Source organism: Rhinatrema bivittatum, chromosome 16, assembly GCF_901001135.1.
Source record: "Rhinatrema bivittatum chromosome 16, aRhiBiv1.1, whole genome shotgun sequence".
NCBI classification, from domain to species: Eukaryota; Metazoa; Chordata; class Amphibia; order Gymnophiona; family Rhinatrematidae; genus Rhinatrema; species Rhinatrema bivittatum.
Window position 1 is genome coordinate 4,233,349 of NC_042630.1, and position 13,254 is coordinate 4,246,602.

The following is a 13,254-nucleotide window of genomic DNA, read 5'->3' on the forward strand; positions in this document are numbered from 1 at the left end:
AGCTCTAAGAGATAACTATGCCCACTATCTAACCCATGCCAGAAAATATCAAAAACAGATAAGTATGGTCTCAGTTCTTCAGTGTTTTCTAAACCCAAATTGATTTGGATACAAGAAGTTATCTTGTATATTATTCTGTAGGTTTCAGGGAGTAAAAAACTTGTGTGCTCAGAATGAGCTGGAGTTCCAGTAATGTTTCTTAATTCTTAATTCCAGAATCCAATGGAAGAGGAAAATCTCACCACAGTGACAGAATTCATCATTCTGGGGTTTCCGGAATATCTAGAGCTACAAATCCCCCTTTTCCTTCTGTTTTTACTGATTTACCTGATCATCCTGATGGGGAACTTCACTATTATAGCCCTGACGTGCCTGGACCCTCGTCTGCACACCCCCATGTACTTTTTCCTCTGTAACTTGTCCTTCCTTGATATCTCTTCAACCTCAGTCACTGTCCCAAAACTGCTGGATATCTTCTTAAGGAAGCATCAGAGGATTTCTGCAATTGGGTGTTTTACACAGCTGCATTTTTTTCTGGTCCTGGCATCTGTAGAATTTTTCCTTCTTGCAGCCATGGCTTATGACCGCTATGTGGCGATATGTCACCCCCTGCGCTATGCCGTTATTATAAATCAGAGACTCTGTGTACTGATGGCTGCAGGGACCTGGATCTTTGGGTTTCTAGATCCAGTGATACACACTGTCCTTATTTCACATTTCTCTTATTGTAGATCAAATGAGATTAACCATTTCTTCTGTGACCCTTCAGCACTGCTGACAATGTCTTGCAGCAGAACACAAACCTTTGAAAGTATGTGCTACATTGCGGGTACTTTCATAGCACTTCCCTGCTTTATGACAACCCTGACATCTTACGTCTACATCATCTCCACCATCCTGAGGATCCAATCCACAGAGGGGAGATGCAAAACCTTCTCCACCTGCTCCTCTCACCTCACGGTCGTTATTCTCTTCTATGGGACTATATTGTGTTTGTATATGAGACCAGCTTACATGCAGTCATTGGACCAAAACAAGCTCTTTGCTCTGCTGTATAACATTTTAATTCCCATGTTTAACCCCATCATTTACAGTCTGAAAAACAGAGAGGTAAAAAGAGCCCTAAGAAATGTTTTTAAAAGGAAACTGGATTGCTAAGGATCAGAGAAACATGATGTGTTTATGAATGTAGAATATCATGGATGATAATGAGATAAAGCATTAAATCCTTGGTTTTTTATGGTTACATGGAAATGAGAATCTTCATCCACCAGTGAGCCACATCATATTGTATATTTCAATGATATGGGGAAGCTGAGATTTGAGTCACTTTCCCTTCACCATGGATGCCACAGAGAGGTCAGTGGGGTCTATGGTGAAGGGAAAGTGACCATCAGGATTCAGTAGGATTCACACTTGTTCTAATCTCCTTCAATGTCTTCATTAGTGAGGCTCATTGATTTGCCCATTAAAAATTATGGTGTATAGGAGACTGGTGAATAAAATGAGAAGCTTAGGAGTGAGTGCCGAGGTGGTGGCCTGGATTTCAAACTGGTTGATGGACAGAAGACAATGTGTGATGGTAAATGGAACTCTCTCTGAAGAGAGAGCAGTTTTAGCAGTGTACTGCAAGGATCAGTGTTGGGACCGGTCTTGTTCAATCTTTGTGAGCAACATTGCGGAAGGGATAGAAGGTAAGGTTTGTCTTTTTGCGTATGACACTAAGATCTGCAACAGAGTGGACACGCCGGAAGGAGTGGAGAGAATGAGATAGGATTTAAGGAAGCTGGAAGAGTGGTCGAAGATATGGCAGCTGAGATTCAATGCCAAGAAGTGCAGAGTCATGCATATGGGGAGTGGAAATCCGAATGAACTGTATTCGATGGGGGAAGAAAGGCTGATGTGCACGGAGCAGGAAAGGGACCTTGAGGTGATAGTGTCTAATGATCTGAAGTCGGTGAAACAATGTGACAAGGCGATAGCTAAAGCCAGAAGAATGTTGGGCTGCATAGAGAGAGGAATATCGAGTAAGAAAAGGGAAGTGATTATCCCCTTGTACAGGTCCTTGGTGAGGCCTCACCTGGAGTACTGTGTTCAGTTCTGGAGACTGTATCTCCAAAGAGACAGAGATAAGATGGAGGCGGTCCAGAGAAGGGCGACCAAAAAGGTGGAGGGTCTTCATCAAATGACTTACGAGGAGAGATTGAAGAATCTAAATATGTACACCCTGGAGGAAAGGAGGAGCAGAGGTGATATAATACAGACTTTCTGATACTTGAAAGGTTTTAATGATCCAAAGACAACAACAAACCTTTTCCGTTGGAAAAAAATCAACAGAACCAGGGGTCATGATTTGAAGCTCCAGGGAGGAAGATTCAGAACCAATGTCAGGAAGTATTTCTTCACGGAGAGGGTGGAGGATGCCTGGTATGCCCTTCCGGAGGAAGTGGTGTAGACCAGAACTGTGAAGGACTTCAAAGGGGCGTGGGATAAACACTGTGGATCCATAAAGTCTAGAGGACGTGAATGAAGAATGGGTGGCTCGCGGAAATGACGGCTACTACCTGGAGATAATACTCTTATTCAATAAACATACACACGGTAAATGTGACTACAATATTGCTCTAAGCTTCAACGGCAAGAGGAAATGTGGAACAAGGATTTGCATTCAGAAAAAAGTGGGGAGTAGCTTGCTTGTTACGGTGGTTACTACCCCAAACCAAATAAGCCTGATACTTCACTTTCAATGCATATCCAGCATAGCTCTCTGCTTCAACGGCAGGCGAGAACGATACTTCACACATATCCAGCATAGCTCTCTGCTTCAATGGCAGGGGAGAAAGACCGATACTTCACACATATCCAGCATAGCTCTCTGCTTCAACGGCAGGGGAGAAAGACTGATACTTCATGCATATCCAGCATAGCTCTCTGCTTCAATGGAAGGTGAGGAGGACCGATACCTCACGAATATCCAGCATAGCTCTCTGCTTCAACAGCAGGGGGAATGAAGAAAAGTGGATCTATATACAGACAACAACCAACAAGGACTGAATTACATAGTCTGGGTAAACAAATAAGCATGGGTGTAGCTTGCTTATTTGCGGTGGTTACTACCCCTAACTAATTAAGCTAGATATTTCACTTAGATGCAGTTCCAACACTGCTCTCTACATTAATGGTGGGGGTGGAAGGGAAAAAAACCCAAAAGGTTACTAAGAGCCAAGAGAAACAGATAAGTATGAGAAAAAAAAAGTGCAAAGCTTGCTGGGCAGACTGGATGGGCCGTTTGGTCTTCTTCTGCCGTCATTTCTGTGTTTCATTTCCTTTCTATAATTTACTCATTGAAACTTCAATTTGTGGCTTGGTCCTCTGACTCAGTAGCATTCCTGTGCCATGTGGATATTTTCTATTTTGTTCTCCAAGTCTGCTGTTCTGCTGCCTGGATGGGTTTGGGCTGGGGTTACTCTAGAGGCAGCATTTCCAGCTCCCTGGGGGAGGGAGTCAGATCACTGTTTGCCACCTGGTGTTGACTTCAAGGAAGTCCATGATTCAGGGTTCTGGATGGAGCGCTGCTGCATGGCTTCCAGGCCAGGCTGACACTACAGTGACCAATCTAGCTATGTATGGGAATATGATATTGTTTATGTCTGCACTTGTAGCTTAGTGTATTTCAGTATTTTTTACTGTTCCATCGACCTTCTATCCTGGTAAGATATTGTCTTTAGCATCTCTGTAACGTGTTCTCTCACCTAAGCAGTGCATGGAGAGTAGTAATAGACAAGCAGTCTCATAGTCACTAATCGCATGTTCATCTGCCTAGCATCTTACTTTGCATCAGGCGCTATGTTAATTTTTAGTCTTTGTTTTTAGGTGGTGATGCATTTCATTTTTTATATAGGTTTCAGTTTGCCCCCTGCCTCACATTGTCTGGGATGAAGGTTAAGAATCGAAGCTTTCTGTGAGGTTGGTGTGGCTGTGATCAATTAACAGAGTTAATATATTGGACTGGACACCACTGGAGAGTATTTACCCAACTGTGTGTCAGAAGCATCGACGATGCAGACTTGCACCATCTGAGACTCAAAACGTTTGTATTGGACTTGCCCTGGACATTGTGGGGTGAATTATCAAAGCTATTCATCAGGGTGGAGAAACACTTAGGCTTAGCTTAAACTCACCCTCCTTTCTCTGCTTACAAACACACGCCGGCTTCTACAGTGCTGCTCTCACTTTTAACTGGATTATATAGAAGAGTTGCTGGAGGCGGGTTTACATCAAGGGAGGAACACAGCTCATTGAACTGGCATTTTCAAATGTTTGCATGCAATTTTGCACCACCCTCTCCCTCCTTTGCCCCCATGGAGATAATTACATGGTCATTCTTAGTAAGTATACTTTGCAACTGCAAATGGTTAAAGGGAAACTATACCCATGGTTTCTTGCTTAAAAATGGCGCCGGCTGAAGACAACACAATTCAATTGCAGGAGGCCGTTCCGGACCGCTGCCGTTCTGGACCGCCGCTGGACCCCCAGGTAATTTAAGGCATTTGGGGGGGGGGGGTTCGGGATGGTGGGGGATTTAATTTAAAGGGTCGGGGGTGGGTTTTAGGGGGTTTTAGTGTGCCGGTTTTCCTGCCCTCCCCCTTCCCCCGATTTACGATTTTTTGACGATAAATCGGGGGAATTGGTATTGTATCGTGGCCCTAAAGATTTTTGACGATTTAAAATATATCGGACGATATTTTAAATCGTCAAAAAACGATTCACATCCCTACAATGGATATAGCTGGCTATCTTACAGTTAGACAGCTAAGTGTATCCAGCTAAATTTAGGGCAGATCTATGGAATGATCAGAGCTAGCCAGAGATATTATCTGCCTAACTCTGAATATTAGTTAGCTGGATAATTTGGCTGGTGAACCTAACTCCTCCCAGATATGCTCCTGCAATGCTCCTACATTATTTGGCTATATTTTAGTCAGATAATGGAATAACCAGGTAAACGTTAATCGGATAAGTGCACAAACTGTTGAAAAGTTGTCACTTAGCCAGAGAACATATCCTAACCCTGCACAGACTCAGTGTTTCCTTCCCGACAATGCCACTGTGAGAATGTTACATCGAGGGCCGTAGAGCTCTGCCACTGCACTGGCAGAGTCCTCAGGACCCTGTGTGGCAGGTCAGTGGAATTCCTCACACCCGCAGGTCATTCCTTCCCATTAGGCTGATGGCTCCCGGATAATTGCCCTGAACTTTAAAGGATTAGACAAGGATTGCACAAAGACAGGACTGGAGAAGGGCAGGACTAGACAAGCAACAGGAAACAAGAACATCTTAACAGGGCGCATGGCTGGCTAGGTGAAACTAGAAAGCCTGAAAGCCACAAAGTAGGACAGGCGAGCCCAAGAGGGCACTAAGCATGGCAGGTAGGTCAGGAAGGTCACAGTGTGAGGCCAGAAGTCCTATAAAAACCATAGCAAGGCAAGTAGGCTTTTAAGGCTGTAGAGTAAGGCCAGAAGGCCTGGAAGGGCCCAGAGCATGGCAGGTAGGCATGGAATGGCACAGAGCAGGGCAGGATGCCAAGTTAGGCTACAAGGCAAGGTAGAATAGCAAGACAAGGAAGGCCATGTCAAGGAGCCAGGGTGACTCAATGCAGAGGCACTGAGAGACTGAATATGATGGGCTAAGTAAGACTGGGGTTGAGGTTTCAGGTGATCAGTGAGGAGCTAACTTGCACAACAGGAAGTGGGGATCATTGGGGATCCCTGGTAAAGGGGAGGCTGCACAACAGGTGGAACCATAACATGGAAGGACCATTCCACATTGATGGAGACTGTTGAGTGTGTCCAAATCTAATCAGTAAAGGAGAGGGGATATCTAAAATATTTCATTGGCATGAATGCATTGGAGGGAGGATAACTAGAAAATGTGTTGGGATGAATAAAAATAGTGAGTAGGTTGATAAGAGTGGCAGGTAGCTCAAAACTGGGGAATAACCTTTCCACAAGGCTTTAAACACTAAAGAACAAAATCTTAAACCATAGCATATCTGATGAAGTTGACTCTTCCCTCGAATATTTATGCCTCAATAAACTGATTAGGCTATGCGGTGCTACCTGCCTCTTGCCATTTTAATAAACAAAAGTAATCAGAGATGCTTAAGTTAATAATGCTGTGGCTCAATCTTTTTTTTTTTTTTTTTGCCAGAAAAGTAATTTATTTGCCAAATTCATGTTGAAGCTGCCTAATTGTACATGTTTGATAAAAGAATTATAATAATCCAAGTGAGGAAGTTTTAATCAATGGACCAAAGACTCAAGATCTTTCTTGCCAACTAAACAACATATTTGACAAAGAACGTGTAAAAAGAAAAAAACATGTCCAAACTTCATTTGTGATTTCTTCATTCACAGGGATCAAGTTTAGTGTCAGGTTTTACAATAATCAAATCTTTCAGATTAATTCACTAATATAGGACAATTCTGTAAGGGGTGAGTAGCCTTGCTGATCCACAAAATTTCTGTCTTTGAAGGGTTAGGATTCAATCTATGTTCTTTTAAACCAGAGCCAGTTGCAGCTAGAGGTCAAGCCCCTCCTTCTGGTCATCCAATGAAAACCCAAAATAGGACTGGAGTGGCCTTGGTGATAAGAACCCAAAAGATCCATGATTTAAATAAGGGGAACTCCCTATTGGTGAGTGTCCCTCTGTCTTAAAAGGGTCTTGGTTATTTGCAGACAATGCCTGGTCTGTGAACAATCCCTCTACAGAATAATCTTCCAACCTCCCTCCCCAAATCCTCATGAAACTGTGAGGGACAGGAAGAAGCTCCTTTACTGCGGTCCTGCATTCTATTCATAGATGAAGGTTGCCATAGTTGTAATGTTTTCACAGCATTACCTGTGATGAACATTCACATCCTCAGTCCTGATCAGTACCACAAAGTATTCTTATCATTGTACAACCTTTATCTTGTTGTAATATTAGACTTACTCATACTGTTTTACCTGTTATACCTCGTTATATAGCATGCCTTCATATTTAACCCCCGGCTATGCCAGTTTACAGTTTTGCGTTTCTTTAGTTTCTGCAAATGTATTGCGTTGTTCATAATGTAAACCGGAGTGAAGGCATCTAGCTAAACCTGGGTATATAAAAACGATTAAATCAATAAACGAATGAATATTGTCATCCTCTGACATAACATCTTAGACTCCAGGCTCTTCTGAACATCAGTAATAAAAAAAGTGCCACGTACTAGAGCAGGGCTAGGCAATTCTGATCCTGGAGTGCCACAAGCAGACTGGGCCGGATTTTAAGAGATACGCAAGGGCGTGGATTTGTGCGTTCAACCTGGCGCGCAGAAATCTACGCCCGATTTTATAACATGCGTGCGCAGCCGCGTGCATGTTATAAAATCCGGGGTCGGCACGTGCAAGGGGGTGCACACTTGTGCAACTTGCGTGCGCCGAGCCCTAGGGGAGCCCCGATGGCTTTCCCCGTTCCCTCCGAGGCCACTCCGAAATCGAAGCGGCCTGGAAGGGAACTTTCCTTCCGCTCCCCCCCCCCCCCCACTTTCCTCTCCCTTCCCCTAAATAAACCGCCTCCCAGCCCTACCTAAATCCACCCCCCACCTTTATGTTCTTATTTACGCCTACCTCTGGCAGGCATAACTTGCGCGCGCCGGCCACCATGGCCGCTGTGCCGGAGGCCTGGGTCCTGCCCCTGGACTGCCCCCAGACCTCCACCCTGCCTATGCCCCGCCCCTTTTTCAAAGCCCCTGGACATACACGCATCTCGGGGCTTGCGCACATCGCCGGGCCTATGCAAAATAGGCTTGGCGCGAGTAACCCCCTGCACGCGTAGATCCAGCTGGCTTTACACGCGCAGGGCTTTTAAAATCTGGCCCATTGGGTTTTCAGGCGAACCCACAACGAATATGCATACAATGGAGGAAGAGCATGCAAATATGCCTCATGCATATTCAGCATTGGCAGAAAGGTTTGTGCACATCTGCGGGATAAAGTGTGTGCAAAGCTCTATGAACCTTATTGCCTCAGCCATTACCTTGGATAATTGACAAATAGATGAATTGAATGGCGCTTATTGAGATTAAAAACCATTTTCCCTCAATTACAGAAATTCATTAGAGGCATTTCCAGTGAAAGGAGACAGGCTTTAATGGATGTTGCACATGGTCAGGTTTCTCAGGGCTCAGGAAACCTTTGTATGTTTGTTTTACACCTAGTGTGGTCCCATATCAAGATTACAATCTCCTCACACTCACTGCAATGTCCTATCTTACATCTTAGCTCTCATCTTTTACTATGTCCCCAGTTGGCCCCTGCACACAGCTCAGGTGTCACTCAGGGCTGTCCTCTCTGATACTTATTTGCTTTACTTCCTCCGTGCTTTATCACATTCTGCTCCTCAACTTGTCTCTCCCTCTCTTAATCTGTCTCCACCTCCAGATCCTGCCTTAAGCCCCACTTATCTCCCGAGAACCTTTCCCACGTTGACCCTTCTGCCTTCCAATAACACAGACAGCCCAGTGATCCTGCACTGCACTCCCCTTCCTATGTAATTCCCCTGTCAGTGCCGTCTCCCATTTCACTATAAGCTCTTTGTGTTGCGGATGTAATGGAGGACCCTTGGACCAGGCTGGCGGAGTGGGATGGAAGAAGAAGAGTACTCCGCTGTGAAGAGGTAGGCCGGAAGGCGGAGGCAAACTGGATGTGGAGCCGAAGTCTTCACCCTGGAAGTCCGAGATCCCCCCGGAAGGAGTCTGTGAGGACCTGGGCAGCTGGGACTTAGGTGGCAGTGAGGCTGGAAGAAGAGATGACGTCTTCACCCTGGAAGCCCGAGATCCCCCTGGGAGGAGCCTGTGAGGACCCGGGCTGCTGGGACTTAGGCGAAAGCAGCGAATAGACGAGAAGACAAACCAAGGCAGACACGGAGAGTCAGAAGCAGGCAGGAGTCAGGAACCAGGGAAGCAAGCCAGAAGGAGTCCGGAACAGAAGCTGAAGATCCAGAACTGGAACTGAAGCGGAACTAGGAACAGGGACAGAAGATTCAGAGCTGTAACTGAAACGGGACCAGGAACAGGAACAGAAGTTCCGGAGCTGGAACTGAAGCGGGACCAGGAACAGGAACCAATGGAATATCCAAGCAAGAAGAGAACAGCACAGTGATTTTAGTGAAATGATTGATTATCCAATCCTTTCACTGAAATCACTGTATACTATCACCGATAGTTAAATACAACAATTGACTGTTATTCCCTTGACATCAGATGATAAACCCATTTGGCTGCTATGGAAGCCGTTAGATACAACATGTTTGCATTCGTTGTTATAACCGTTCCATATTGACTGTTTTACCAGTTATGTTGATTTTATCAGTCATGATATCTTGCCAGTTATCCTGTTATGCAAGTTATACTCTCAATTGTAATTCATTGTTTTACCTGTAACCGGGGGTGAAAGCCTCTAGCTAAACCTCGGAATATAAAAATGTATAAATAAATAAATAAATAAAATAATAAAATGTTTGCCACCCTAGGCACAAACACATTGGGCGCCTACTGACAAATCCAGTGCTGCAGCTTGGTCTTGGCATAAGGTATCTTCCAGTTTTATCCTTACCATGATTATTATAGACAAGGTCTATTCCTAGCAGCTTCACTGTATCTGAAGTGTCATCAAGGCTGCACAAAGAAAGGTCATGTAGCACAGGGCACAAAGGTCATTCAAACGTTAGCCAGAGATGCGCGGATGAAGGCTGGAGTCTCGGATCTTCTCCCAAAGAGCTTACAGTGAAATGGAAGACACCACAGTAATAGAAATTATAGGGAAGCAGGCTGGCTAAGATGTGTTGCCTTCCAGCTCTTCTGAAACTCATTTAGCAGAGAACAGACCTCCGCTTACCTGTAACAGATCCTTTCAGGAGATGGGGGAGTGAAACACAAAAAGTGCCTAGAAGCAGCAAAATCCTAAACAGTACCTGCCCTCTGGCTTTGAGTGCCAGCCTCCCCTTCTCCTGTCTTATCTTAGGTGGAGGAGTCTTTATGGTCATTAAATCCTATGTGGATATCATAAATCAGGTACAGGGAGAAGGAAAGGCAGAAATGCTCTTATTCAGTTTATCAGGAATTTTATTCTCTCTGAAAACGATCTTACTATTGACCTGCAAAGGCTCCTGTGCTGGTAATAAACAGCATTTCTACAGCCCTTACCTTCAGGATACCTGAGGGAGCAGGGGCAGCACCATCTCTGATGAGATAACCCTCAGGTCTCAGAAGTATTTATTATCCTCTCGGCAGGTCCCTTTGGGAAAGGATCCCTGAGGTTGAACGTGCGGAAACAAAGCCTGCACGGCAGAGAATCAAATGAGCTCTGCTTTGGCTGCAGTGAGCTATACCAACTGATCAATGACTGGGTCTTGTTATTCACAGCAAAAGGTACACATCTCTGCTTCAGGCAAGCGAGAAAGAGAGTGCAATATAACAGAGATGCAAATGCCATGGATCATTAGTTCTAGCCCACATACTATACTGTAGGGAACGTGAGCAGATGGAGTTCCCCATCTTATTCTGTAACGCTAGTCCTCAGTATAGGCAGCTCCTCCCTAGAAGAGTCTGTTATAGAGGTGGAGATCTGTAGCGCAATCAGCAGATGGAGTTCCTCATCTTATTCTGTAACTCTAGTCCTCAGTATAGGCAGCTCCTCCCTAGAAGAGTCTGTTATAAAGGTGCAGATCTGTAGCGCAATCAGCAGATGGAGTTCCCCATCTTATTCTGTAACACTAGTCCTCAGTATAGGCAGCTCCTCCCTAGAAGAGTCTGTTATAAAGGAGGAGATCTGTAGCGCAATGAGCAGATGGAGTTCCCCATCTTATTCTGTAACGCTAGTCCTCAGTATAGGCAGCTCCTCCCTAGAAGAGTCTGTTATAAAGGTGCAGATCTGTAGCGCAATCAGCAGATGGAGTTCCTCATCTTATTCTGTAACGCTAGTCCTCAGTATAGGCAGCTCCTCCCTAGAAGAGTCTGTTATAAAGGTGGAGATCTGTAGCACAATCAGCAGATGGAGTTCCTCATCTTATTCTGTAACGCTAGTCCTCAGTATAGGCAGCTCCTCCCTAGAAGAGTCTGTTATAGAGGTGGAGATCTGTAGCGCAATCAGCAGATGGAGTTCCCCATCTTATTCTGTAACGCTAGTCCTCAGTATAGGCAGATCCTCCCTAGAAGAGTCTGTTATAAAGGTGCAGATCTGTAGCGCAATCAGCAGATGGAGTTCCTCATCTTATTCTGTAACGCTAGTCCTCAGTATAGGCAGATCCTCCCTAGAAGAGTCTGTTATAAAGGTGCAGATCTGTAGCGCAATCAGCAGATGGAGTTCCTCATCTTATTCAGTAACTCTAGTCCTCAGTATAGGCAGCTCCTCCCTAGAAGAGTCTGTTATAGAGGTGGAGATCTGTAGCGCAATCAGCAGATGGAGTTCCCCATCTTATTCTGTAACGCTAGTCCTCAGTATAGGCAGCTCCTCCCTAGAAGAGTCTGTTATAGAGGTGGAGATCTGTAGCGCAATGAGACTCAGGTCTCTGCTTCCTGTGCCTCCAACACTTCCCATTCCACTATTCAGTAAAAATCTTTTTTTTTTGTTCTCATTTCGGACCTGAACATCTCTTCCATCCATTACTTTAACATTTTAAAGTGATCCTCAATGTGATACAAGAGGTTAATCAGATTCCTGCCAGCACTTTCTTTGCTAAAACACATAATGCACCCAGTCACTTATTTATATTGTTTAAAATATTTTACTCACTGTATCCCACATTCAGAGCAGGGAACATAAAAAACCATGCATAACCCCCAAAAAATCCCCATACAAAACCTTACATCAGACATTAAATAAAAACAAAAATATCTACATGATCATTAACAAAGTAAAAAAGAAACTGCCATTATCATATAAACAGGAAGGCAGAGCACGAGGAACCACATCAATTATTTTCCTTACAAATGAGCTATGTTTGATACACAGGGGTTGCACTGGAGCTCTTTAAATTTCTCCCCATATCAGTTATCAAACAGAGAAAAATGTTTTCTAATAAATAGCAAAAAGTATTTCCTATGAGAAACTTTCTGTAGGGCAGCTTTAACATCTCTGTTTCTTAGGCTATAAATGATGGGGTTAAACATAGGAATTAAAACATTGTACAGCAGAGCAAAGAGCTTGTTTTGGTCCAGTGACTGCATGGATGCTGGTCTGATATATAAAGACATTAAAGTTCCATAGAAGAGAATAACGACCATGAGGTGGGAGGAGCAGGTGGAGAAGGCTTTGCGTCTCCCCTCTGTGTAACGGATCCTCAGGATGGTGGAGATGATGTAGACGTAAGATGTCAGGGTTACAGTAAAGCAGGGCAGGCCTAGAAACCCACCCAAAATGTACGTTGCACAGTCAATAGTGAAGGAACTGGAGCAGGAGAGTTTTAGCAGAGCTGAGACATCACAGAAGAAATGGTTAATCTCATTGGAACCACAAAAAGAGAAACAAGTTAAAAGGACAGTGTGTGTTGCTGGTTCCAGAAAGCCAAGGATCCAGGACCCAGTGGCCATCAGCACACAGAGTCTCTGATTCATAATCACACCATAGAGCAGGGGCTGACATATTGCAACATAGCGGTCAAAAGCCATGACAGAAATAATAACAAATTCTACATATGAAAAACACATAAATAAATACATCTGTGTAAGACATCCTTGAGGAGAAATACTCTTACCCTTCCTTAAGAAGATGTCCAGCAGTTTGGGGAGGGTGACTGAGGTGGAAGAAATGTCAGCAAAGGACAAGTTACAGAGGAAAAAGTACATGGGGGTGTGCAGGCGAGGGTCCAGGCACGTCAGGGCTATAATAGTGAGGTTCCCCATCAGGATGATCAGGTAAATCAGTAAGAACAGAAGGAAAAGGGGGATTTGTAGCTCTGGATATTCAGGAAACCCCAGAATGATGAACTCTGTCACTGTGGTGAGATTTTTCTTTTCCATAGGAGTCTGGGAGAAATGGGAAGGGATGGAGAGAAAGAGTTGATTAGAAATCCAGCTCATTCCAGGCAGTGAAAGGGTGCGGCTGTGAAGTTTGCTGCCCTCTGAGACATTCACTGTAACTTGGGTTATTAAATAGATGACAGCAGTGAATGTGATTCAGCCTTCCTGAAACTCCTCACAGTTGGGTAATTGTTGAGTAGATGAC

General features: G+C 44.4%; 2 protein-coding genes across 2 annotated transcripts; one reads left to right on the forward strand and one right to left on the reverse strand.

Annotated features, from left to right (window-relative positions):
• The first annotated feature begins 222 nt into the window (after nucleotides 1-222).
• On the forward strand, nucleotides 223-1,158 carry LOC115078440 (olfactory receptor 5V1-like). Its single transcript, XM_029581354.1, has one exon. It carries the CDS (start codon nucleotides 223-225, stop codon nucleotides 1,156-1,158), a length of 936 nt encoding a protein of 311 aa, XP_029437214.1.
• A 10,919-nt stretch (nucleotides 1,159-12,077) lies between these two features.
• On the reverse strand, nucleotides 12,078-13,049 carry LOC115078441 (olfactory receptor 1019-like). The gene has a single exon (XM_029581355.1). It carries the CDS (start codon nucleotides 13,047-13,049, stop codon nucleotides 12,078-12,080), a length of 972 nt encoding a protein of 323 aa, XP_029437215.1.
• Between the last annotated feature and the right edge of the window lie 205 nt (nucleotides 13,050-13,254).

Excerpts from the sequence above, each read along its gene's own strand:
- LOC115078441 (XM_029581355.1), bottom strand. The coding sequence starts at position 13,049 with ATGGAAAAGAAAAATCTCACCACAGTGACAGAGTTCATCATTCTGGGG.
- LOC115078440 (XM_029581354.1), top strand. The coding sequence starts at position 223 with ATGGAAGAGGAAAATCTCACCACAGTGACAGAATTCATCATTCTGGGG.